Source organism: Nycticebus coucang, chromosome 14, assembly GCF_027406575.1.
Source record: "Nycticebus coucang isolate mNycCou1 chromosome 14, mNycCou1.pri, whole genome shotgun sequence".
In the NCBI taxonomy this organism is placed as follows: Eukaryota; Metazoa; Chordata; class Mammalia; order Primates; family Lorisidae; genus Nycticebus; species Nycticebus coucang.
In genome coordinates, this window is record NC_069793.1 from 805,764 (window position 1) to 833,762 (window position 27,999).

At 59.1% G+C, this 27,999-nt stretch overlaps 1 protein-coding gene across 1 annotated transcript; it reads left to right on the forward strand.

Annotated features, from left to right (window-relative positions):
• Positions 1 to 23: 23 nt before the first annotated feature.
• MUC6 (mucin 6, oligomeric mucus/gel-forming) lies at positions 24 to 27,968 on the forward strand. The gene is made up of 33 exons (XM_053562711.1): positions 24 to 160; positions 3,291 to 3,353; positions 3,873 to 4,113; positions 4,189 to 4,315; positions 4,627 to 4,717; positions 4,805 to 4,914; positions 5,086 to 5,293; positions 5,491 to 5,613; positions 6,030 to 6,150; positions 6,237 to 6,375; positions 6,452 to 6,556; positions 6,643 to 6,715; positions 6,885 to 7,022; positions 7,248 to 7,409; positions 7,515 to 7,609; positions 7,761 to 7,893; positions 7,985 to 8,234; positions 8,314 to 8,366; positions 8,449 to 8,558; positions 8,720 to 8,871; positions 9,303 to 9,444; positions 9,524 to 9,634; positions 9,919 to 10,104; positions 10,195 to 10,434; positions 11,049 to 11,205; positions 11,401 to 11,547; positions 12,351 to 12,413; positions 12,691 to 12,723; positions 13,142 to 13,315; positions 13,837 to 14,037; positions 14,459 to 24,712; positions 26,816 to 26,918; positions 27,256 to 27,968. The coding sequence occupies exons 1-33, from the start codon at positions 94 to 96 to the stop codon at positions 27,431 to 27,433; spliced, it is 14,550 nt and encodes a 4,849-aa protein (XP_053418686.1). The 5' UTR covers positions 24 to 93; the 3' UTR covers positions 27,434 to 27,968.
• Positions 27,969 to 27,999: the final 31 nt, after the last annotated feature.

Sequence of the window (27,999 nt, forward strand, 5' to 3'; positions counted from 1 at the left end):
CTCTAGCTGCACAGGTGGCCACAGCAAGACCGCCCAGACCCAGCCGCGGCAGGCCGTGTCCCACCAAGCCGCCTTCTCCACCAGGGTAGCACCATGCTCACGCCTGGACGGCTGCTGCTGCTGCTGCTGCTGTCCAGCGGGGGAGCCTTGCTCAGTGTTGGTGAGTGGGGGCCTCAGGCCACACCCCAGGGGCACCAGAAACCCCGGCATGTCCAAGGCCCCCTGTGCGTGGGAAAGCCTCCAGGCCTTCTCGCCTCACTGCCTCAGGCTACCATGTGGACACGGACGGATGGGAGGCGGAGACAAGGCCAGGTGGAGACAAGGCCCCAGTCTCCAGCAGAGTCAGAGACCAGGAGTGGCCCTCCCAGGAGCCCCCCTCAGAAGGAGCCAGCCCCAAGGTGTCCCACTGGGTGGAGCCTAGGGCCCCTTCATGCTGACAGAGGCACCCGGACCACTACATCATCGCCACCTGGTGGGGCAGCAGCCGCCCCTGTGCCCAGGCCACTGTGCGCCCCATGACTCACTCCTTTCCCTTAGTCCTGCCCACATCCATCAGCAGCCAAGAGCCCTGCGGAAGCCCCCCTGGAGCCCCCTGCTTGGGACTCCCACCCCATATGCCTGGCATGAGTGCTGGGGGGAAGGGCGGGGACTTGGGTCCCTGGGTCACAGAACGTAGCCAGGCAGGGGGAGGGTTGGATGGGGGCAAGCAAAGTCCAGTTCAGGGGGAGTTCAGGGCCTGGACCCACAGCTGCTTGGGTGGGTGGGGGAGGCCCCAGCAGAGGTTCACTCAGAAGGGCAGGGGTGGGCCGGGCCACCAAGCGTGCAGAAGGAACAGCGAGTGACCAGTGCCTCATGGCCATCCAGGGGCTGAGAATGGCCGGGGGTGGTAGATAAGCCCACTCCCAGGGCCCATAGGTCAGGGTCAAGGAAGCACAGCTAGTCCCCAGCAGGAGGGACAGTGATGTGGTCCACCACACGCCTCCTCTGAGACTAGGGAGTCATTGTTCAGACAGACCCCAGAGGATAAGGAAGAACTCAGGGGATGGGGGCCCTCCTGGGGTGTGATAGACCAGTGAAGCCCCTGGGGGACAGTGGAGCCAGACACACAGACCTGGGGGCGGGATAGACCCAACATGGGCCTGCGGTGTCTACACCACTGGGGGTGACCACCAAGGGCCACCTGAAAGGTGGGGAAACTGAGTCACAGAGGGCCTGACCCAGGGGAGACTGGCCAGGACTCTCCCATCCTCCCCCACTCCCTGACCAGAGCCCAAACAGGGCACCCAGACTCAGGAGCCACAGGCCCCGTGGGCGCTGGCAGGCAGATGACCAGGACCTGTGTGGCAGGCCCTCCACAGAGCCTCCCGAGCCCAGCAGACCACCCTTGTAAGGAAAGGCCACGCTGCCTGCTGGGACCCTGAAGAGGATGGGTATAAGCCAGGTGCAGCCAAGCAGAAAGTGATCTCAAGGTCAAAGGGGACCACAGCCAAATATGTCCTCACACGTCCAAGGCCACCAGCCTTTCCAGTCACTGGAACACCACAAGCTCCTGCCCCCATGTTGCCCAGAGCCACCAGTGATCAGTGCTAAAGGGGGCCACAGCTGGGATGTAGGCAGGAACAGACCCTTCTGAATGCATCTTGAGGGGTGTACCAGGCACACACAGCTAACCAGTAGGCAAGACAAGCGTCAAGGCCCAAGAGGGGTCTGGAGAGACCATATAGGCCCTGGTCACCTGCCTGCCAGGACCCAGCACCGTGGGCCAAGGGAGCTACAGGGACAATGGTCCGGGTGGAGAAGATGGGAAAAGCCTCCCTGGGGTGAGGAGTGGAGTGTGGGAGCAGGGAAATCATCCTGCAGTCACCCTGCCATTTATCTGGTCAATGGTCACCATAGTCCTGGGCTGACGACAGGGCTCTCTTAAGGTTGCCAGGCAGAAGAGTAGCAAGAGCAGCCATGAGGAGTGGGCCCCACAGGGAGACTGGGTGGCCCAGACTCAGTCCTCAGCCTTTTCATACCAGCACTGCCCCAAGTATCCCAGTCTCCCCTCTCCTTGCTCATAAGCTGAGTGTCCCACAGTTGGTGTTCTCCCTGGTACATCCAGAGATCAGGGCACAGTAGACAGATAAGCAGGCCAGAGGGGGCCAAGGGAGCCAGTGTCTCGGGACCCTCTAGCAGCCCTGCTTTCCCAGGGATCCTTCAGGGGACCCCTCCTGACTGCCTGCCTGCCTTGGCAATGGCCCTGCTCAAATGCCACCTTCTCAGAGAGGCCCTCCCATCCCCAATGGCCCAGCCCTACCTCATGCATGGGGAAGCCCACCCACCACACATGCATGTTCTGGCTGGTGCTCCTGCATCTGCATGTGCATATACACACTGTGTGCACTCTGCCTTCCTGGGGCATGTGCTGCATGCACTCTGCCTCCCCCCGCCCCCGCAGCGTTTTCATGCTGCACGCACTCTGCTTTCCCAGTGTGTTTTCATGCTGTGTGCACTCTCCCCACCCTATGTGTGGGTGCACATGCTGTGTGCACTCTCCCCACCCTGTGTGCGCAAATGCTGCATGCACTCTGCTCCGCCCCCATGCAGTGTTTTCATGCCGCATGCATTCTGCTTTCCCAGTGTGTGCGCACATGCTACGTGCACTCTGCCTGCCCAGTGTGCACTCTGGCTGCCCAGTGTGTGCGCACATGCTGCATGAAATCTGCTTCCCAGTGTGTGTACATGCTGCGTGCACTCTGCCCACCCAGTGTATGCACACATGCTGCGTGCACTCTGCCTGCCCAGTGTATGTGCACATGCTGCATGCACTCTGCCAGCCCAGTGTATGTATACATGCTGCGTGCACTCTGCCTGCCCAGTGTATGTGCACATGCTGCGTGCACTCTGCCTGCCCAGTGTATGTGCACATGCTGCGTGCACTCTGCCTGCCTGTGTGTGTGCATGTTGTGCGCACTCTCCCTACCAGTGTGGGTCCCAACAGTGGGGCCCTTTGCTGTGTACCTCTGCACCTGGCCTGGTGACAGGCACAGAAGAGGAGCTGCACGCAGACACATTAAGCTAGCACTAGAAGCAGAGAGAGAGGAAATGGCTGTGGACACGAAGAGGAGCCAGAGTGTGTGAAGAGCCCTGGCTCAGAACCTGGTGCCCATGGGTTACATACCCTCCTCTCAAGCTGAGTGCTCCGTTTCTAGCCCATGGCAGGACAGGGGCTCTGAGGCAGATGTCCCTTGAGCCCTGAGATAGGTGGAGTCATAGGAGATGATTGACCACGGGCCCTGTCCACACAGGTCTGGACAACACCTTCTTTGCCAGCCCAGGCCTCTGGAGGTTGGAGGACTCTCCACAGATAGGTGAGAGAGACCAAGGCCACTGTCCCTGCTGCGTGGAGTACCCAGGTCCAGTGTGCACAAGGGAGTGTCCAATCCCCAGGCCACCCCCCAGACACACACGCGCATACGCATGCGCGCGCGCACACACACACACACACACACACACACACGGGTGCAGACGCTGTACAGCCTGGGTGCCCATACTCATGGGCTCCCCCATGAGAGGGATTCTCTTAGGGAAGAGCCACACTCCACTGTGCACTAAGGGCCCCTGCCCAGGGAGACAAGTGACCTGTTGCCTGGCCCAGCCCTGCTGAGGTGGGGGACCCTGGACTAGAGCTCCATGTTCTACAACACTGGGGCAGACAATGGCATAGGCCCCAACAACAAGGCAGCCTGGGCTCCCCCAAGGGTGTGTGCACTCTGCCAGGGGACGTGGGGCCTGGGGGCTGGGCCTAACCCAGCACATGATTCCAGGGCCTAGCCTGGCCCTGCCTGCTCAGCGAGCACAGGGTCCTGAGTCTGTGCCACTCTCCACAGAACCGGACAAGGGCTGGTGCTCCACATGGGGCACGGGCCACTTTTCCACTTTTGACCACCATGTATACGACTTCTTGGGGACGTGCAACTATGTCTTCACTGCCACCTGCAAGGACGCCTCCCCCACCTTCAGTGTCCAGTTGCGGCGAGGGCTGGATGGGAACATCTCCCGGATCATCGTGGAGCTGGGGGCCTCTGTCATCACTGTGAGCAAGGCGACCATCTCAGTCAAGGACATCGGGTAGGCCGGGTGGGCCGGGTAGATAACCAGGGACCAAGGGATGGAGGGACAGCCACTCACTGCTCCGTCCCACAGGGTCATCAGCCTACCCCACACCAGCAACGGGCTCCAGATCACACCCTTCGGCCAGAGTGTGCGACTGGTGGCCAAGCAGCTGGAGCTGGAGCTGGAAGTGCTGTGGGACCCAGATGCCCACCTCACGGTACGCTGCCCCCTGTGGGAGTCCTAGTAAGCCCTGCAGGCCTAACCTGCAGGCAGCCAAACCTCAAAGCAGTGCTAACCCTTGGCTGCTATCCTGGGCCAGGGCTGACCAGGCTCTGCTGGTCATTCAGTTTTTCCACTTGAAAATAGGGTGATGTGCCAAGAAAAGGGGGTGCTGAGGAGGAGCAGGGAGGGTGGACAGCAGGGGCTGTGAGCCTGGGAGGGCTAGGCCAGGGATCAAGAGTGAGCAGCCTCAACAGTGGGGTGTAGGGACCCCTGCCCCGACGCCCAACAGTGCCGCTCCGCCCACAGGTCCTGGTGGAGAGGAAGTACATGGGCCGTATGTGTGGGCTGTGCGGGAACTTTGATGGGAAGACGGCCAACGAGTTTCTGAGTGAAGAAGGTAGGTGGGATAGGGCAGGATGGGCAGGCCCCAGCCCCTCTGTGGCCAGGACCCCTGGTGCTGCCACTCCCCATCCTGCACCCCCAGGCAAACTCCTGGAGCCCCATAAGTACGCTGCCCTGCAGAAGCTGGATGACCCCAATGAGATCTGTGCTTATGAGGCCGTCCCCAGGCCCCCTATCTGGCAGACTAAGCATGTACGTGAGCTGGCTGGGTCACCTGGCTGGGGCCGTAGTGGGGAGACCTGAAGGGTCTAACAGGGTCTCTAGGCCAACAGGGCCCCACAATCACAGATGTCTCCTGCTTGGGTGATGCTGTGGTGTGGTGTGTGGCCTTGACCCCCATGACCCTGAGTGGCCCTCTGCCAGGCCCAGATCTGTACCCAACTGCTGGCCCTGGTGTCCCCTGAGTGCAACGTGCCCAAGGGCCCATTCGTGCTCAGCTGCCAGGCTGACATGGCCGCAGCCGCCCAGCCAGGCCAGCAGGACAGCCACTGCGCCACACTGTCAGAGTACTCCCGCCAGTGCAGCATGGCTGGTCAGCCTGTCCGCAGCTGGCGGCACCCTGGACTCTGTGGTGAGTCTCAAGAAGGGGAATAGGTGTCAAAAGCTGAAGGCCCAGACCCAGAACTCCTAGCCCCCCAACCTGATGCGATGCCCACATCCACCCTCTTCCACGAGGGGGGGCACTTGTGGGAGGCAGAAGGGCTGGGCTGAGTCCTGGGCCTCCATGGGGCAGAGGCAAGGCCCTCACTGAAGCTGTGTGTGCCGCAGCCGTGGGCCCATGCCCAGCCGGCCAGGTGTACCAGGAGTGTGGATCGGCCTGTGTCCGGACCTGCTCCAACCCTCAGCACCGCTGCTCCAGCTTCTGTACCTTTGGCTGCTTCTGCCCAGAAGGTGAGGTTTGGCCAGCACCCACCCTGCTCCACTGACCAGCTCACCTCAGACAATGCCGGGCAGAGGTTAGGGTAGAGTCCCGCCACAAATTCTTAGGCCTCAGGGCCCATGACCACACATAAAACCCCACGGTAGAGTGAGGCCATGTCCACCAGGGGCCCAGAGCTGCCAGAAAGGGGGTGGGGGGGGGCAGACTGACCTGAGGGACATTACACGTCCATGTCACCCTACCCCTCAACAGGTAGGGTGGCTGGGCCTGGGCACTTGGTGTGAGGGATGACCCACACAGGGCGTGGCATGGCAGCTATACATATAGACAGGGGCCAGAGTAAGAAGTCCCACATAGGCTCAAGAGGGCTGCCCAGAAGACTCTTAGAGGCACTGGTCCCACTGAGCTCAGGAAACCACTCCCACAGGTACGGTCCTCAATGACCTGTCCACAAACCACACCTGCGTGCCAGTCGCCCAGTGCCCCTGCGTGCTCAATGGGGCCATCTATGCCCCAGGGGACATCACCACCACTGCCTGCCACACCTGGTGAGTGGGGGGCCTTAGTCCTGTGGGGAAGGGTTGTTCCAGCCCATGGGCACCACCCACCCCTGGATCACCCCCATCCTCTGCAGCCAGTGCACCTCAGCCCGCTGGACATGCACAGAGCACCCATGCCCTGGCCACTGCTCCTTGGAAGGTGGCTCCTTTGTCACGACTTTTGATGCCAGGCCCTACCGCTTCCACGGCAGCTGCACCTACATCCTTCTCCAGGTAGGCAGAGCCCCCAGGCTGGCAGGGAGGATGTACACTCACTCCCCAGTGCCTGAGCCACATCTCCACTCCCCAGAGTCCCCAGCTCCCCGATGAGGGCACCCTCATGGCTGTGTATGACAAGTCCGGGTACTCGCACTCAGAGACCTCCCTGGCCGCAGTCATCTACCTGTCTAAGCAAGTAAGGCCTCCATGCACTGTCCCAAGGCTCCTGCCAGCAGGGCCCTGCCTCTTCCACCCAGCCCGACTCAAACCACTCTCCTCCAGGTCAAAATCGTGATCTCCCAGGATGGGGTGATCACCAACAATGAAGACCCCAAGTGGCTACCGTACCAGACTCGTATGTCCTCAGCAGCTGGGCCCCGGGTGTGGGAGGCAGGACAGAGCAGGGGCAGCGGCCTTCAAGAAGGGGCAAGGGTGTGAGAAGCTGAAGGCCCATACCCAGACCTCCTAGCTCCCCAAGCTGACACGATGGGAGGGTGTGGCCCCTGAGCACTATATCCCCACAGGCAACATCACGGTCTTCAGGCAGACGTCCACCCACCTCCAGATGGCCACTACCTTTGGGCTGGAGCTTGTGGTCCAACTACAGCCCATCTTCCAGGTGTATGTCACCGTTGGGTCCCAATTCAGAGGCCACACCAGAGGTGAGCCCTGCCCTGCTGGTCAACCCCACTGGGCCCAGTCTTGACCAGGGGAGGAGAAAGGGCTCAGGTTGACCCTCTGTATCCAGGGAGCCCTCACGAATATAGCATGTGGGGCCAGCAGTGGCCTCTCACCCGGGGCTCAGTTAGGGGAAGACAGGAGCTATGGGTCAGGAGTGGGCAGAGGCAGGGCTGGCCCTGGCCACCCTCACATCCTGGCCTGCTCAGGGCTGTGCGGCAACTTCAACGGGGACACGACTGATGACTTCATGACCAGCATGGGCATCGCAGAGGGCACTGCCTCACTCTTTGTGGATTCCTGGAGGGCGGGGAACTGCCCGGCTGCACTGGAGCGAGAGACTGACCCCTGCTCCATGAGCCAGCTCAACAGTGAGTGGCGGCCCCCCCTGTTGTAGGCACAGCCAGTGTGTGTCCCTGGGAGGGGTGTGGCTGCAATGGGGAAGGGACACTGACAGCCAGGACATTTGTCCCCAGAGGTGTGTGCAGAGACTCACTGCTCAGTGCTGCTGAGGAAGGGTGCAGTATTTGAGAGGTGCCATGCCACAGTGAACCCAGCACCGTTCTACAAGGTAGGGACATGTGGGGGCGTGGGGAGGGTGGCAGTGGAGGCTGAAGCAGCTGACACCTGAGGGCACCTGAGGGCATCCTGGAAGGTCTGGGGCCACACATCCTGGGGGACAGGGGCCTGTTGGCCAGCCCACAGCCAGTGCTCTGCCACAGAGGTGCGTGTATGAGGCCTGCAACTATGAGGAGACCTTCCCCCACATCTGCGCCACGCTGGGCAGCTACGCACACGCGTGCTCCTCGCGGGGCATCCTGCTCTGGGGCTGGAGAAGCAGCGTGGACAACTGCAGTGAGTGCCCAGGGGGCGCAGGCAGGGTGCCAGGGCAGCACAGCTCCTCCCCAGCCACCCCCAGAGTCCTGACTCCCAGGTCTCCCCACAGCCATCCCTTGCTCAGGCAACCGCACGTTCAGCTACGACAGCCGGGCTTGCGGCCGTACCTGCCTATCACTGTCTGACCGCGCGGCGGAGTGCCAGCCCAGCGCCGTGCCTGTGGATGGCTGCAACTGCCCAGAGGGCACCTACCTGAACCACAGGGGCGAGTGCGTGCGCAGGGCTCAGTGCCCCTGTGTGCTGGAGGGCAGCAGGCTCATCCCAGCTGGGCAGTCCACGGTGATTGACGGCGTGGCCTGGTGAGGGGGCAAGAGACGGCGTGGGGGGGGGGTGGCCCCAGCAGGAGGGCTCAGGGCTCACTGTGTCTCTCCCCTGTAGCCACTGCACAGGTGGGCGGCTGAGCTGCCCTGGGCGGCCACAAATGTTCTTCGGTAAGCACTGGTCACAGGCTGGTGGGGCAGGACGGGAGGCAGCCTTGGGTCCGCATGATTCACACCCCGTCTTCCCCCCCAGCTTCCTGCTCAGCCCTCAAGACATTTCAGTCCTGCAGCCAGTCCTCCGAGAACAAATTTGGAGCTGCATGCGCCCCCACGTGCCAGTTGCTGGCCACGGGCACACCCTGTGTAAGGCCACCTCCAGCACTGTGGGGGGGCCGCCTGGCCAGGGCGTGCCTGGGGGGATTCCAGAGGGGCAGAGCAGGGGAGTGGGGGTGCAGAAGAGATGCCAGGGTCTCACAAGCACCCAGGACTGGGGGCAGTGGCAGCTGAGGCTGCCCTCCTTGCAGGTGCCCACCAAGTGTGAGCCCGGCTGCGTCTGCGCAGAGGGTCTCTATGAGAATGCCAGCGGGCAGTGTGTGCCCCCCGAGGAATGCCCATGTGAGTTTGCAGGCACCTCCTACCCAGGGGGGGCCAAGCTCCACACTGACTGCAGGACCTGGTGAGCCAAAACCCCGGAGACCCTGAGCCTACCCCAGGGCCATCTGGGACAGGCAAGGCGCCCTGAGCCCAGAGGTGGGGAGCCTTGAGGTTGGCAGCCCTGCATGTGGGGAAACCTTGGGGTGGAGAGTCCTAGATGTGGGAAGCCCTGTGGGTGGGGAGCCCTGGATGTGGAGAGCCCTTGGGGTGGGGAGCCCTGGATGTAGGGAGCCCTTGAGTTGGTGAACACTGGATATAGGTAGCCCTGTGGGTGGGGAGCCCTAGATAGGAAGAACCCTGTGGGTTCAGAGCTCTGTGGGTTTAGAGCCCTGGATGTGGGGAGACCTTGGTTTGGAGAGCCCTGGAGGTGCAGATGTCCCCCTGGGAAACCCAAGGCCAACGCCCAGAGTGGGGAAGGGCTGCAGGCCCCATACACAACCACCGTCCCTGCAGCACCTGCTCAAGGGGAAAGTGGACATGCCAGCAGAGCCCCCACTGTCCATCCACCTGCGCCCTCTACGGGGAGGGCCACGTGGTCACTTTCGACGGCCAGCGCTTTGTGTTTGATGGCAACTGCGAGTACATCCTGGCCACGGTAACCTCCGGGGCTGCGGGCAGCCGAGGACCAAAGGGGTCAGCCCCCAGGGCTCCTCCTCAGCACCCCCTCCCTGCAGGATGGCTGTGGCACCAATGACTCTCAGCCCACCTTCAAAATCCTGACGGAGAATGTCATCTGTGGGAGGTCGGGGGTCACGTGCTCCCGGGCTATCAAGATCTTTTCAGGGGTGAGCAGTGGGGCAGGGCCTTACAGGGCAGGAAGGGTGGAAGGGCCCAACCCACCGGCCCCACAGGATGAAGCATGAGGGAGGGATACCGTCTCCACTTCCTGACTTGATGCCCAGGACTAGTGGCTGCTGGACCTGCCCCAAGCAGAGAGCAGGGCACCTGGGAAGCCTGAGCTTCAGCCCTGTTTCTGTGCACCAGAACCTTCTGCCCAGAGCTGGCTCTCAGCAGGTGGCCTAGGGGACTGCAGGGGGATAAGCAGCCCTGTGATGGCCCTACTCCACAGGGCCTGTCCATTGTGCTGGCGGATGGCAACTGCACAGTCACAGGGGAAGACCCCCACGTTCACCTGAGGGTGAAGCCCAGCTCCCTGAACCTCATTCTGGATATCAGCATCCCGGGAAGGTACAGCCTGACTCTCATCTGGAACAAGCACATGACCATCTTCATCAAGATCGGCCGTGCCTCCCAGGTACCTGCCACCCCAGGGCCCCAGGTAGTCTCAGGTGGGGCAGATGCCCACAGCCCATGGACCCCCACTGACACTGACACCCACTTGCAGGACGCCCTCTGTGGCTTGTGTGGCAACTACAATGGAAACATGAAGGATGACTTTGAGACGCGCAGCAAATATGTGGCCGCCAATGAGCTGGAGTTCGTGAACTCATGGAAGGAGAGCCCCCTGTGTGGGGACGTGAGCTTCCTGGCGGAACCCTGCAGCCTCAATGCCTTCCGCCGCTCCTGGGCCGAACGCAAGTGCAGCATCATCAACAGTCAGACCTTCGCCGCCTGCCACAGCAAGGTGGGCCCCACGGCAGGGGTCCCTGACTGTGGGAGCACTGCTGCCAGCAGGCAGGGGTGCCAAGCCATGCTCCAGCCCAGGTTGGGAAGCGGGAGGAGGGTCTTCCACAGCAGGGCCACAGACTGGTCAGGGACCAGGTGGTGCAGGCGATAGAAAGGTCCAGACCCACTGCTGGAGAGGAGGGTTGCCCACCGTGTTCTGGGCACTGTGGGGTGTTTGGCAGCTCTGCAGCCTCACTCAGGAGATGCTCTGGGTGGTCCAAGTCCCTGGGAGCTAAGTGGTTATCGAGGAGGTACGAGGATGACGTGGGACCTCCCCCAGGGCTGTGAGGACTGGAGAGGAGGGAGCGCCAGCCAGTGCTGAGGCTCCATGGGGGCCACTGGGATGCGGCACGGGGGTGTGGAGGGGCTGGTGTGCAGGCCAGAGGGGCTGCGGTGTGGCCCGCATGCCTGGCCCCACTGGGGGTCTTGAGGCAGGAGGGAGGGATGCCACGTGCACACAGTCACAGAGGCCCGGGCACTGAGCCTCACCACACATCCAACCCCTGGAGCCACAAAGCCTGGCACCTGGCCATCACAGGGAGGCCAAACACTAACTGGCAGCCGGTCCCACAGGTGTACCACTTGCCCTACTATGAGGCTTGTGTGCATGATGCATGCGGGTGCGACACGGGCGGGGATTGTGAGTGTCTATGCGACACTGTGGCCGCCTATGCCAAAGCCTGCTTGGATAAGGGCGTGTGCGTTGACTGGAGGACTCCCACTTTCTGCCGTGAGTGACCACCCTACCCACTACCCCACCCTCCAGGTGGCCCCACCACCCAGGGACTGCAGGGCTGCTCTGGTCCCTGCACCCAACCCTGGAGGGAGGATGCCGGAAGAATCTAAACCTTCCATGCCCATGTCTGCCCCACTCTGTGTCCTGAGTCAAGGCGAGCCCCCCGACTGACGGTGTCCTTCCTCCCAGCCATCTACTGTGACTTCTACAACACCCACACGCAAGCAGGCGGCAGCGGGGAGCTCCAGCACACACAGGAGGCCAACTGTACATGGCACTACCAGCCCTGCCTCTGCCCCGGTCAGCCAGAGAGCCTCCTGGACACCAACATCGAAGGTATCAGCAGTCAGGACATAGCACAGGACAGCGTGGGGGGCTTGTTCGTTCACGCACATGTGTGCATTCATCCGGCAGTGTGTCCTGAGCACCTCTGTGCTCCAGGCCTGGATCTGGCTTAGGGACATGGTCTTACACAAAACAAACCACCCTGGCCTCCGACAGCTTCCCTTCTGGACAGGGGAAGATGCCTGAAAACAAAATAAGGAAGCAGAAAGCATGGTCAGGCAACTACAGGGGCAGAGCCAGGCAGGTGGGTGTGCAGGAGAGCAGGGCATCTACAGCACGGAGCCAGCAGGTCAGCCTTGGCAGAGGCAGACGCTGGGATGAGGACTCTAAGGAGGTGAGGAAGGTGGTGGGGCCCTTGTGAGGCCCGTGGTGGGCTCCCTGCTCCAAGGCAGGCTTCCTGGGGTTAAAAAGCTGGATGGGAGTGAGGTGGAGGACCAGCACAGGGGCAGGGAGGCTATGAGGTAGCATGCAGTGACCAGACTGGGGAGGCTTGCACATGGTGCTGGCTCCCGAAGTGGGAAGGGCCAGCATTTGCAGCCAGCAGTTTGTAGAGAGCAGTGCAGGTGTCTGGATGGGGAGGTGTCCCTACGGGCAAGCAAGAAACACAGAGGAGGGTCCCATGTTGGGTCCATGCCAGAGGAGCAGAAGAGAAGGGTGGGGCCCAAGCCAGAGGGGGTCTGGCTGGGAAGAGGGGCCAGTGAGGCTGCTGTGGCTGAGGAGTCTGCCTCGAGTGTCATGGGTAAGAGAGGGTGGGCAGAGCTCCAGCTCACTGAGACTGGCTGTCCCTACCCCAGGCTGCTACAATTGCTCCCAGGACGAGTACTTCGACCATGAGCGTGGATCATGTGTGCCCTGCGGTAAGTCTGATCAGCTGCCCCTGCCAGGCCCCCAAGGCAGGCTGAGCTCCTGGGGCCTTGAGGGGTATCCCCATCTCCATTTTGGGCCTGAAATGCCTGGCCCAGGCTAAGGGACGAACAGTTGGAGCCTTCCCAGGAAGGAAGGGGCACGGCAGCCCCTCTGCTGCTGGCACCCAGCCCCCAGCCCTGCCTTCAGTGGGCATCTCTGGTGCAGGTTCCCTGGGACGGGGAGGTTGCATGGGCGTGGGTGACTGCCTGACTACCCCTCCTCTTTCAGTGCCGCCTGCCACGCCATGGCCACCCACCACAGGTGACTACATACGTTCTGGGTGCCAAGGTGACAGCCCGGCAGGAGCCAAGCCTCTGCCTACGGGTGGGGGCGGGTGTGGACAGCCCTGTGCAGTCTCTTGGTTTGGCCAAGAAGTCAGAGGTGGGGGCCAGGCCTGGCTCGGGTCCCGGCTGATCCCCAGCTTGCTCCATAACCCTCACTGGACGTGCCACAGAGTACAAAGTGTGACCTTTACCAGGGAGGTCAGCCATGAAGGAGCCTGGCAGGAGGCCATGCTGCCCTCTGGGGCCATAGGCCAGCTGTCCCCTTGTGCACAACCGCCAGCACATCCAGCCCAGGGTCCTACAAGGCTTTAGAGCTCAGAGGGTAGGAGAGGAGAGTCTCCCAAACCATGTGCAGGCACTCCTCTGCCTACCCAAACGACACATGCCCCACCCAGGCTCTCTACCCACGGAAGTCCAGCCCACCACAGTAGCCCACAGCACCATGGGGCATCCCAGCACCCCTGAGCCCCGGCCAAGCCCCTCCCAGACACCCCAGCTTCTGACCACACTCACAGCCAAGCCCTCGGGCCTTTCCACCAAGTCCACGGTCTCTTCAAGCTCCACGGAAGGTAACTCACCTCCAGCTCAGCCCCCAAATGACTGCTTGAGGGAGGGGTCTGGAGCAGGGCAGGGCCCTTCTTGTGAGCATCTGAATTCCCAGTGCTCTGAGCAAAGCTGGAGACTTGTCAGAAAAACGTTTGTAAAAAACACACTGACCATGAGTGTGGCCACTCCTCACCCTCTGACACAGGATTGGCGGGTTGGGGTTGGGGCCTCCCTGCACCTAGCCATGGGCCCCTGCAGCACCCTCCACTGCCAGGGATCCTAGAGGGTCTCATATGAGCGAAGGGGACAGAGGGGTGGGCAGCAGCCCACATGTGAACCAGGCCCTTGGTCCAGGACCAAGGCCACCATGGCCAGGCAGACTGTGGGAGGCCATGGGAAATGCAAGAGGAGTTGTCCCTAAGGACACTGAATCCAGAACAACAAAAAGGTCCCTGGAACATAGCAGAGGTTACAAACCTCAGACACAAGCCTGGGGAAATGCAGACAGAGCCACAGCGGTGTTCTTGGTGGGTGTCTACTGCAGAGTCTCCCAGAACCACCACGGTTGTCACCCCACGCACAACAGTGCCAGCACCGACAGCAACAAGATCAACAATCACTCGGGCTACCACCCAGCCCACAGCATCCTCTCTAAGTCCAGCCACAGAACTGACGGCTCAGTCCACAATGTGGACAACAGTGCCACCTGAAACCTCAGCAGTATCGGGGACCAGCCTGAGGATGGGTGAGTCACAGGGCTGTGGGGTGGCAAAGGACACAGAGCACAGGGCCCAGCACCAGGCCTCCCCCAGGCCAGAAAGCAGACCTTGCATTTCACAAACAGCAGAAGCAGCAGCAGGAGCACCAGGGAAGCTGACACACACAGGCCAGAGGGACCAGAGGGGCCAGGCAGGGACACACACCTGGGATGGAAAGGGGGATGCAAGCCAGTTCCCACCCAGCCACAGGTGCACAGAGACAGTGAGAGCAGAAAGGACACAAGGAAAGCCTAAGGACAGACTGTTAGCACCAAGGACACCCACAGCAAGTCCCCAGCAGTACAGGAAGGAGTAAGGCCAGCCAGGGCCTCAACAAGAGAGGAACCAGGGGCACAATGGGGACCTTGAGAGGGGGCACTGAGAATGACACCTATCCACTCCCCACAGAGACCACCAACCAGGCATCAACAGGCCCAACTGTGAACCAGACACCAGACAACACTGGGCCAGCAACGAGCACAAAGACCACCACAAGGATCACTACACATCCAGGCCAGACAACAAGTTCCCCGGGAACACGGACCCCAACACCTCAGACACTTCACCCAGAATACTCAACACGCTACCATGCCACCATCTCTGTGACCTCCACCACACAAAGCACGAAGACACCTACTGGAACGTCCTTCAAGAGCACCAGCACCACTCCAACACCACTGCACTTCCACACCACACTTCCCACTCACGTTCCATCAAGCTCTATTTCCTTGGTGACTCCAACAGCTCACCAAGGTAGCACCCCAACACACTCAGAGATTCCCAACACCTCGATGCCAAAGTCTACACCCACCAGCCTCCCAACTACAACAGTGAAGGCCACAGGTTCCACCTCGACATTGATCACAACCAGCCTCCCCCTAACCCCCTTCACCACAACCAAAACCTCTTCCTCCCAGCACTCACAAACTGCCTCCACATCCCACCACCAATCCATCCCTACCCGTGCCACCACCATCACTACCAAGCTCACCACCAACTCTAACCTGACCACTTCTGACACTGGAACTACCATGCTGCAGAGCACCACTCCCACCAATAGCCTTCCACACACTCCCCGCACCACACACAACCCATCCACAGGCTCCCTCCCCTCCAAACCACACACCACAGGGTCACCCACTGGAACATCCTTCAAGACCACCAGCACCGCTCCAACACCACCGTACCCCCACACCACACTTCCCACTCATGTTCCATCAACCTCTACTTCCGTGGTCACTCCAACAGCTCACCAAGGCAGCACCACAACACACTCACAGATTCCCACTTCCTACTCCACACCAATGTCTACAGCCTCTAGACTCACAACTACAACACTGAAGGCCACAGGATCAACCTCACCATATACTGCAACCAGCCTGCCCCTGAGCTCCTTCACCACAACCAAAACCTCCCCCTCCCAGCACTCACAAACTGCCTCCACTACCCACCACCAGCCCACCACTTCCACAGCCACCACCATCACCCTGAAACTCACCACCTCTGCCACTGGACCTACAATGGTCCAGAGCAGCACCCTAACCAACGGCCGTCCACACACGCCCCACACCACACATACCCCATCTACGGCCTCTCTTCGCTCCACTCCACACCCCACAGGGTCACCCACTGGAACGTCATTCAAGACCACCAGCACTGCTCCAACACCACTGCACCCCCATACCACACTTCCCACTCACGTTCCACCAAGCTCTACTTCCTTGGTCACTCAAACAGCTCACCAAGGCAGCACCCCAACACACTCAGAGTTTCCCACTTCCAACTCCACACTAATATCTACGCCCACCAGCCGCCCAACTACAACACTGAAGGCCACAGGCTCGACCTCACCATTCACAAGGACCAGCCAACCCCAGAGCCCGTTCACCACAGCCAAAACCTCCACCTCCCAGCACTCACAAACTGCCTCCACATCCCAACACCAATCCACCCCTACCCGTGCCACCACCATCACTCCCAAGCTCACCACCATCAACCCTAAGCTGACCACTTCTAACACGGGAACTACCATGCTCCAGAGCACCACCCCGACCAATAGCCTTCCACACACTCCCCGCACCACAGACAGCCCGTCCACAAGTTCTCTACCCTCCACTCCACACACCACGGGGCCATCCACTGGAACATCCTTCAAGACCACCATCACCGTTCCAACACCACCACACCCACACACCACACTTCCCACTCATGTTCCATCAACCTCTATTTCCGTGGTCACACCAACACCTCACCAAGGCAGCACCACAACACACTCACAGATTCCCACTTTCTACTCCACGCCAATGTCTACAGCCTCTAGACTCACAACTATGACACTGAAAGCCACAGGTTCAACCTCACCATATACAGCAACCAGCCTACCCCTGAGCGCCTTCACCACAGCCAAAACCTCCTCCTCCCAGCATTCACAAACTGCCTCCACATCCCACCACCAGACCACTGCTTCCCCTGCCACGACCAGTACGAACAAGGTCACCACAATCACTCCCAAGCTCACCACCTCACACACTGGGACCACCATGCTCCATACTAACACCACAACCAATGGGAGTCCACACACACCCCACACAACACACACCCCATCAACAAGCACGCTCCCCTCCACTCCACACACCACGGGGCCACCCACTGGAACGTCCTTCAAGACCACCAGCACCGCTCCACCACCACCACACCCACACACCACACTTCCCATTCACGTTCCATCAACCTCCACTTCCATGGTCACACCAACAGCTCACCAAGGCAGCAACACAACACACTCACAGATTCCCACTTCCTACTCCACACCAATGTCTACAGCCTCTAGACTCACAACTACAACACTGAAGGCCACAGGATCCTCCTCACCATTTACTGCAACCAGCCTGCCCCTGAGCTCCTTCACCACAGCCAAAACCTCCTCCTCCCAGCACTCACAAACTGCCTCCACTACCCACCATCAGCCCACCACTTCCACAGCCACCACCATCACCCCGAAACTCACCACCTCTGCCACTGGACCTACAATGGTCCAGAGCAGCACCCTAACCAACGGCCGTCCACACACGCCCCACACCGCACATACCCCATCTACGGCCTCTCTTCGCTCCACTCCACACACCACAGGGTCACCCACTGGAACGTCATTCAAGACAACCAGCACCGCTCCAACACCACTGCACCCCCATACTACACTTCCCACTCACATTCCACCAAGCTCTACTTCCTTGGTCACTCAAACAGCTCACCAAGGCAGCACCCCAACACACTCAGAGTTTCCCACTTTCAACTCCACACTAATATCTACACCCACCAGGCGCCCAACTACAACACTGAAGGCCACAGGCTCGACCTCACCATTCACAAGGACCAGCCAACGCCAGAGCCTGTTCACCACAGCCAAAACCTCCACCTCCCAGCACTCACAAACTGCCTCCACATCCCACCACCAATCCACACCTTCCCCTGCCACCACCATCACTACCAAGCTCACCACCATCAACCCTAAGCTGACCACTTCTAACACGGGAACTACCATGCTCCAGAGCACCACCCCGACCAATAGCCTTCCACACACGCCCCACACCACAGACAGCCCGTCCACGAGTTCTCTAGCCTCCACTCCACACACCACGGAGCCACCCACTGGAACGTCCTTCAAGACCACCAGCACAGCTCCAACACCACCACACCCACACACCACACTTCCCATTCACATTCCATCAACATCTACTTACGTGGTCACACCAACAGCTCACCAAGGCAGCACCACAACACACTCACAGATTCCCACTTCCTACTCCACGCCAATGTCTACAGCCTCTAGGCTCCCAACTACTACACTGAAGGCCACAGGATCAACCTCACCATATACTGCAACCAGCCTACCCTTGAGCCCTTTCACCACAGCCAAAACCTCCTCCTCCCAGCATTCACAAACTGCCTCCACATCCCACCACCAGACCATTGCTTCCACTGCCACCACCATTACCCCCAAACTCACCACCTCACACACTGGGACCACCATGCTCCATACTAACACCACAACCAATGGTAGTCCACACATGCCCCACACAACACACACCCCATCAACGAGCACGCTCCCCTCCACTCCACACACCACGGGGCCACCCACTGGAACGTCCTTCAAGACCACCAGCACCGCTCCAACACCACCACACCCACACACCACACTTCCCATTCACATTCCATCAAAATCTACTTCCGTGGTCACACCAACAGCTCACCAAGGCAGCAACACAACACACTCACAGATTCCCACTTCCTACTCCACGCCAATGTCTACAGCCTCTAGACTCACAACTACAACACTGAAGGCCACAGGATCAACCTCATCATATACTGCAACCAGCCTGCCCCTGAGCTCCTTCACCACAACCAAAACCTCCCCCTCCCAGCACTCACAAACTGCCTCCACTACCCACCACCAGCCCACCACTTCCACAGCCACCACCATCACCCCGAAACTCACCACCTCTGCCACTGGACCTACAATGGTCCAGAGCAGCACTCTAACCAATGGCCGTCCACACACGCCCCACACCACACATACCCCATCTACAGCCTCTCTTCGCTCCACTCCACACACCACAGGGTCACACACTGGAACATCATTCAAGACCACCAGCACCGCTCCAACACCACTGCACCCCAATACCACACTTCCCACTCACGTTCCACCAAGCTCTACTTCCTTGGTCACTCAAACAGCTCACCAAGGCAGCACCCCAACACACTCAGAGTTTCCCACTTCCAACTCCACACTAATATCTACGCCCACCAGCCGCCCAACTACAACACTAAAGGCCACAGGCTCGACCTCGCCATTCACAAGGACCAGCCAACCCCAGAGCCTGTTCACCACAGCCAAAACCTCCACCTCCCAGCACTCACAAACTGCCTCCACATCCCAACACCAATCCACCCCTACCCGTGCCACCACCATCACTCCCAAGCTCACCACCATCAACCCTAAGCTGACCACTTCTAACACGGGAACTACCATGCTCCAGAGCACCACACCGACCAATAGCCTTCCACACACTCCCCGCACCACAGACAGCCCGTCCACGATTTCTCTACCCTCCACTCCACACACCACAGGGCCACCCACTGGAACGTCCTTCAAGACCACCATCACCGTTCCAACACCACCACACCCATACACCACACTTCCCATTCACGTTCCATCAACCTCTACTTCCGTGGTCACACCAACACCTCACCAAGGCAGCACCACAACACACTCACAGATTCCCACTTCCTACTCCACGTCAATGTCTACAGCCTCTAGGCTCCCAACTACAACACTGAAGGCCACAGGATCAACCTCACCATATACTGCAACCAGCCTACCCCTGAGTGCCTTCACCACAGCCAAAACCTCCTCCACCCAGCTTTCACAAACTGCCTCCACATCCCACCACCAGACCACTGCTTCCCCTGCCACGACCAGTACGAACAAGGTCACCACAATCACTCCCAAGCTCACCACCTCACACACTGGGACCACCATGCTCCATACTAACACCACAACCAATGGGACTCCACACACGCCCCACACAACACAAAACCCATCAACGAGCACTCTCCCCTCCACTCCACACACCACGGGGCCACCCACTGGAACGTCCTTCAAGACCACCAGCACAGCTCCAACACCACCACACCCACACACCACACTTCCCATTCACGTTCCATCAACCTCTACTTCCGTGGTCACACCAACAGCTCACCAAGGCAGCACCACAACACACTCACAGATTCCCACTTCCTACTCCACGCCTATGTCTACAGCCTCTAGATTCACAACACTGAAGGCCACAGTATCAACCTCACCATATACTGCAACCAGCCTGCCCTTGAGCTCCTTCACCACAACCAAAACCTCCCCCTCCCAGCACTCACAAACTGCCTCCACTACCCACCATCAGCCCACCACTTCCACAGCCACCACCATCACCCCGAAACTCACCACCTCTGCCACTGGACCTACAATGGTCCAGAGCAGCACCCTAACCAACGGCCGTCCACACACGCCCCACACCACACAAACCCCATCTACAGCCTCTCTTCGCTCGACTCCACACACCACAGGGTCACCCACTGGAACATCATTCAAGACCACCAGCACCGCTCCAACACCACTGCACCCCAATACCACACTTCCCACTCACGTTCCACCAAGCTCTACTTCCTTGGTCACTCAAACAGCTCACCAAGGCAGCACCCCAACACACTCAGAGTTTCCCACTTCCAACTCCACAGTAATATCTATGCCCACCAGGCGCCCAACTACAACACTGAAGGCCACAGGCTCGACCTCGCCATTCACAAGGACCAGCCAACCCCAGAGCCAGTTCACCACAGCCAAAACCTCCACCTCCCAGCACTCACTAACTGCCTCCACATCCCACCACCAATCCACACCTTCCCCTGCCACCACCATCACTCCCAAGCTCACCACCATCAACCCTAAGCTGACCACTTCTAACACGGGAACTACCATGCTCCAGAGCACCACCCCGACCAATAGCCTTCCACACACTCCCCGCACCACAGACAGCCCGTCCACTAGTTCTCTACCCTCCACTCCACACACCACGGGGCCACCCACTGGAACGTCCTTCAAGACCACCAGCACCGCTCCAACACCACCACACCCACACACCACACTTCCCATTCACGTTTCATCAACCTCTACTTCCGTGGTCACACCAACAGCTCACCAAGGCAGCACTACAACGCACTCACATATTCCCACTTCCTACTCCACGCCAATGTCTACAGCCTCTAGGCTCCCAATTACAACACTGAAGGCCACAGGTTCAACCTCACCGTATATTGCAACCAGCCTACCCCTGAGCGCCTTCACCATAGCCAAAACCTCCTCCTCCCAGCACTCACAAACTGCCTCCACATCCCACCACCAGACCACTGCTTCCCCTGCCACGACCAGTACGAACAAGGTCGCCACAATCACTCCCAAGCTCACCACCTCACACACTGGGACCACCATGCTCCATACTAACACCACAACCAATGGGACTCCACACACGCCCCACACAACACACACCCCATCAACGAGCACTCTCCCCTCCACTCCACACACCACGGGGCCACCCACTGGAACGTCCTTCAAAACCACCAGCATAGCTCCAACACCACCACAGCCACACACCACACTTCCCATTCACGTTCCATCAACCTCTACTTCCGTGGTCACACCAACAGCTCACCAAGGCAGCAACACAACACACTCACAGATTCCCACTTCCTACTCCACACCAATGTCTACAGCCTCTAGACTCACAACTACAACACTGAAGGCCACAGGATCAACCTCACCATATACTGCAACCAGCCTGCCCCTGAGCTCCTTCACCACAACCAAAACCTCCCCCTCCCAGCACTCACAAACTGCCTCCACTACCCACCACCAGCCCACCACTTCCACAGCCACCACCATCACCCCGAAACTCACCACCTCTGCCACTGGACCTACAATGGTCCAGAGCAGCACCCTAACCAACGGCCGTCCACACACGCCCCACACCACACATACCCCATCTACGGCCTCTCTTCGCTCGACTCCACACACCACAGGGTCACCCACTGGAACGTCATTCAAGACCACCAGCACCGCTCCAACACCACTGCACCCCAATACCACACTTCCCACTCACATTCCACCAAGCTCTACTTCCTTGGTCACTCAAACAGCTCACCAAGGCAGCACCCCAACACACTCAGAGTTTCCCACTTCCAACTCCACACTAATATCTACGCCCACCAGCCGCCCAACTACAACACTGAAGGCCACAGGCTCGACCTCGCCATTCACAAGGACCAGCCAACCCCAGAGCCTGTTCACCACAGCCAAAACCTCCACCTCCCAGCACTCACAAACTGCCTCCACATCCCAACACCAATCCACCCCTACCCGTGCCACCACCATCACTCCCAAGCTCACCACCATCAACCCTAAGCTGACCACTTCTAACACGGGAACTACCATGCTCCAGAGCACCACACCGACCAATAGCCTTCCACACACTCCCCGCACCACAGACAGCCCGTCTACGATTTCTCTACCCTCCACTCCACACACCACGGGGCCACCCACTGGAACGTCCTTCAAGACCACCATCACCGTTCCAACACCACCACACCCATACACCACACTTCCCATTCACGTTCCATCAACCTCTACTTCCGTGGTCACACCAACACCTCACCAAGGCAGCACCACAACACACTCACAGATTCCCACTTCCTACTCCACGCCAATGTCTACAGCCTCTAGGCTCCCAACTACAACACTGAAGGCCACAGGTTCAACCTCACCATATACTGCAACCAGCCTACCCCTGAGTGCCTTCACCACAGCCAAAATCTCCTCCACCCAGCATTCACAAACTGCCTCCACATCCCACCACCAGACCACTGCTTCCCCTGCCACGACCAGTATGAACAAGGTCACCACAATCACTCCCAAGTTCACCACCTCACACACTGGGACCACCATGCTCCATACTAACACCACAACCAATGGGACTCCACACACGCCCCACACAACACAAAACCCATCAACGAGCACTCTCCCCTCCACTCCACACACCACGGGGCCACCCACTGGAACGTCCTTCAAGACCACCAGCACCACTCCAACACCACCACACCCACACACCACACTTCCCATTCACGTTCCATCAACCTTCACTTCCATGGTCACACCAACAGCTCACCAAGGGAGCACCACAACACACTCACAGATTCCCACTTCCTACTCCACGCCTATGTCTACAGCCTCTAGGCTCCCAACTACAACACTGAAGGCCACAGGTTCAACCTCACCATATACTGCAACCGGCCTACCCCTGAGCGCCTTCACCACAGCCAAAACCTCCTCCTCCCAGCATTCACAAACTGCCTCCACATCCCACCACCAGACCACTGCTTCCACTGCCACCACCATTACCCCCAAGCTCACCACCTCACACACTGGGACCACCATGCTCCATACTAACACCACAACCAATGGTAGTCCACACACGCCCCACACAACACACACCCTATCAACGAGCACGCTCCCCTCCACTCCACACACCACGGGGCCACCCACTGGAACGTCCTTCAAGACCACCAGCACAGCTCCAACACCACCACACCCACACACCACACTTCCCATTCACGTTCCATCAACCGCTACTTCCGTGGTCACACCAACAGCTCACCAAGGCAGCAACACAACACACTCACAGATTCCCACTTCCTACTCCACGCCTATGTCTACAGCCTCTAGACTCACAACTACAACACTGAAGGCCACAGGATCAACCTCATCATATACTGCAACCAGCCTGCCCCTGAGCTCCTTCACCATAACCAAAACCTCCCCCTCCCAGCACTCACAAACTGCCTCCACTGCCCACCATCAGCCCACCACTTCCATAGCCACCACCATCACCCCGAAACTCACCACCTCTGCCACTGGACCTACAATGGTCCAGAGCAGCACCCTAACCAATGGCCGTCCACACACGCCCCACACCACACATACCCCATCTACAGCCTCTCTTCGCTCGACTCCACACACCACAGGGTCACCCACTGGAACGTCATTCAAGACCACCAGCACCGCTCCAACACCGCTGCACCCCCACACCACACTTCCCACTCACATTCCACCAAGCTCTACTTCCTTGGTCACTCAAACAGCTCACCAAGGCAGCACCCCAACACACTCAGAGATTCCTACTTCCAACTCCACACTAACATCTACGCCCACCAGCCGCCCAACTACAACACTAAAGGCCACAGGCTCGACCTTGCCATTCACCACAACCAGCCTACCCCTGAGCCCCTTCACCACAGCCAAAACCTCTTCCTCCCTTATTTCGTTTTCTTCCCCTTCACTGACGCAGAACTCTAGCTTCACTCCTCCTTTTTCATTGTCTGTTACCCCACGTTCCCCCAACCCTAGTTCTGTCACCACTGTTTTTTCACCCACAAATCCTCTGCTTTCATCCCCACATTCACCCAGTACCACTTCCCCATCCTCTCTGTCTCCATCGTCTGTGTCTGCTCACGGGTCCTCCTCACAGCCTTCCACCTGGACATCATCCATTCATGCTTCCACCTCCCCCTCTGCCATGTCTGCTCCCGTGCATTCCTTCACTCTGAGTTCAGGCTCACCCACACCCTCTTCTACTCTACCCCTGACTACAGCTGTGTCTACTTCTGCTTTCCCTTCTTCCACTCTGCCCCATGGCACCCTTTCTTTCACCCCCTCTGCTCCATCTTCCACATCCCCTCTCCCTCTGTTTCCCACTGAGTCCCACCTCCCAGCCTCTAGTTCCTCAGTGTCTTCGTCCACACTCAGGACCACTGCCCACACCCCCACTCCTCTTGCAACCTCTTCTCAAGCCAGCACCCGGCATTTCACCTCTCTTACCACTCACGTCCCCCACCCAGGCTCACCAAGTTCTCCAGCCACGTCCTTTACCACCAGGTACCCTAATAACACCCCGCTGCCTACCTCCATCTTCCCAAGCAGCTCCTTCAGTCCACATGGAAGCACAGCTGCCTCTGCTGTCTCCTCGTCTTCTCTGGTCACTCCTCCATACAGCACACCTGGTAAGTGGCCTCTGTGAAGCACGCCCCAGCCTTTCAGTGTTCAGCCTACTCACAGCCTTGCCCTTTCGCATGCCTTCTCCCTCTCCCCCCAGTGCCTGCCTAGATGTGCCTCTAGGCCCCCATGGTGGCCCAGGTCTAGAGGCCCGTTTCAGACCTGCCTAGGCACGGCTTCATGTCTTTCTCCCGTTATCTTTGGTGCCTCCTACCAATAGGCACCTAGCCACCCATCTGGACTCCTTCCTCTCTGGGCCTAGATGGTATCTTTCTTGCACTGGCTCATTGTGCCCACAATCCCTGCTGCAGTCCTGGCCTCCCTGCTGGAAAACACCTCCAAGAATCTTCCATAGCTGTCCCCTTGGGAGCTCAGAGGATGTTAGGACTGGCAGGGCCCTGGGCTCCAGCAATACAACCCTCCCTACAGCTAGAGAGGAAATAAGGTGGTCAGTGTAGCAGGGAACTAACTTATCCCAGGGGACACATTGCATGCAAAGCCAGGCCAGAAAGACAGGGCTCACTCCAGAGCTCCTCGCCACAGTTCTTCCGAGCTTCCACTCGCCCTCCGGCCTGAGAGCAAGTCCACTGCCCTCAGGCTAAGCATGCCCAAGCCCTCCCCCCGCCCCCCGCCACCAAGCCATGTCCCTCCCATGACATCCACCCAGAGACTGTGCTTCTGTCAAGTACCTACGCCTTACCCAGGCAAGATATCTCAGCAACACTACCAGTTCTCTCATCTCCCTGAGGGTGACGGCTTACCTCTGCAGGCTGGCACAATCTTAACCTGGGTCCTTCCCTGAGACAGGTCCTTCCCTAGGTGTAGGCTGCTTAATCAGAAGGTAGCCCCAAGAAAGAGTTGGGGATATAGGATTTGGTCAGGAGAAGAGGACCATTGGGGCAACAGGGTTCTACCTTCCAGAGAAAGCCCTCCCAGAGAAGTGGGCCAGGCAGGGTACCAAGAGAACTTGGGTGCAGCCAGGGATGGGTATACAGGCAGAGTATTTCATCTCTGTCTTGAGTGTCTTTCTTAACTTTTTAACTCAAGTTCCATACTGACACTTTTTTTGAAGCAGATTTTTATTCTGTTGCCCCAACCAGAATGCCATCTCAAATTCCTGAACCCAAGGGCACCTCCTCTCTTAGCCTCCTGACTAGCTGGGACTATAGGTACACACCACCACACGTGGCTCATTTTTTTTTTTTTTTTGAGCTGTCATCCTCAGTAGAGTGCCATGACATCACAGCTCACAGCAACCTCAAACTCCTGGGCTTAAGCGATTCTCTTGCCTCAGCCTCCCAAGTAGCTGGGACCACAGGCGCCTGCACAACGCCTGGCTATTTTTTGGTTGCAGCCATTATTGTTGTTTGGCAGGCCCCGGGCTGGATTCAAACCCGCCAGCTCTGGCGTATGTGGCTAACGTCCTAGCCACTGAGCTACAAGTGCCGAGTCTAATTTTTCTATTTTTGTACACTCTTGCTCTTGCTCAGGCTGGTCTCGAACTCCTAGGCATAAGCCATTCTTGAGTGCTGGGATTATAGATATGAACCACCATGCCCAGTCCACATTGGCCATTTCTAATGCCGGCTTTGCCACTATCTGCATCCATTTGCCCTGCTAGTGCTGCTCACATGCCGAGGGGCTTACCAACACCAGCTGTCACAGGGCCTTCTGTGCAGGGCCCCACTTGGCCTGGGCTCCTCCAGCCTCTCATGGCCTAGACCATGGGGCATGCTCTACTTCCATCCTCCCACAGCTGGGGTGCAGGGAGCCCCCTGTGCGGACACTGACATCCCGTCCTCGGCCTGCTGTAGGTCCTGGGTCCAGCAGACCGGAGATACCCAAACCCACAGGTCAGAGTTCAGCCCCAGGGAGGAAGAGACAGGGGAACAAGGCTAGCTCACGAGGCCCAGGGCTCAGCTTCTGGTGTCCTCTAAGAAAACCCTCCACCTAAGTGATTCCACCATACCAATCAAGGAAAGAACAGCTTTCCTTTGCTCCTGCGCACAGCTGAGGCCTGAGCTCTGCGAGATCCAGAAGGTTGATGGCAGGACATGTCCAGAGCAGGGGGAGCCCCATGCCCCAGCTCAGCTATCTGTCTTGGCTCCCAGGGGCCTGCAGTGTACGGGAATGGCAGGAGGAGATCACATTCAAGGGGTGCACAGCCAACGTGACCATGACCCGTTGCGAGGGTGCCTGTGCTTCCTCTACCAGGTGAGCCATGTCAGGCCTTCCCTGCATCCAGTCTTGGCCTGAGCTGGACCCACTACAGGAAATGGTACTCAAAAGTGCCTAGTCGCGGTGCTATGCCAGAGTTAGGGCCCATCTGCCACTCCTAACTCCACACGTAGCTCAGGCCTACGCTGTCGGTCAGGTGGCCACTCTGCCCCCTGTCACTACAGCCCCTGCCCTGGCACCTACAGGGTGGGTAGGTCCTTGCCTGGGTACTTAGGATCCACATCCCCACAGCTGGGGATGGGGGGAACCTTCTGGAAGGGAAACCCACGGCACCTCTGAACCCTGACCCTGCCCTGCCCTGGCTTCTCGGCAGCTTCAGCGTTGACACCCAGCAAGTGGACACCCATTGCAGCTGCTGCCACCCCCTCGGTTCCTACGAGCAGCAGCTGGAGCTGCCCTGCCCAGACTTCAGCGCGCCTGGCCGGCGGCTCATGCTCACCCTGCAGATGTTCAACAGCTGTGCATGCAGACCCCAGAGCTGCAGGGCATAGAGGTGATGCTGCCTGCTCTCTTGGGCTACAGATTAAAAACTACAAACACCAATACCACCACCCCTCCAGGCTGGCAGCCCCTCTCCTGGCCACAAGGTGTGGTCTCGGAAGAGCCCTCGGACATGGCTTGGCTGAGCAGAGGGGCTTCTGGACAGAGGCTCTGACCAGTCACCCTCCTGCTGACTCTGACCCATCAAGGCAGGATGCAGGGACCATGGACTCTCCCAGGTGCACAGAGAGACCACACCTGCCCACCACCCAACAACTTCCCACCCTGCCTGCAGCCACCAGCACAGCGGGATACAGGCTCCTGGAGAGCAGTCCCCAGGGCGGATGCCAGTTCAGACCAGGAAGTTGGGGGGTATCTGGGCAGGGATGGGTGGGGCAGAAGGCTCAGGTATACACCAAACAGAGGGGGCTCCTGAGAGCAGGCAGGGTGGCAGCTGCCAGTGCCCAGGCCTGACACAGGGTGTCCTCAGCAGGGCCCAGTGCCTGCCCACAAGATTCCAAATAAACTGGTTCTCCTCAAGGCACAGACGCTGGTCTCTTAGCACTGCTTTTGCTGC

What these genes read in the sequence shown, in the direction of transcription:
- MUC6 (XM_053562711.1), top strand. Translation starts at nt 94, where the DNA reads ATGCTCACGCCTGGACGGCTGCTGCTGCTGCTGCTGCTGTCCAGCGGG. An exon ending in CTCCATGAGCCAGCTCAACA is followed by an intron (nt 7,410 to 7,514) that starts GTGAGTGGCGGC and finishes ATTTGTCCCCAG; the next exon opens with AGGTGTGTGCAGAGACTCAC. An exon ending in CTATCAAGATCTTTTCAGGG is followed by an intron (nt 9,635 to 9,918) that starts GTGAGCAGTGGG and finishes CCTACTCCACAG; the next exon opens with GGCCTGTCCATTGTGCTGGC.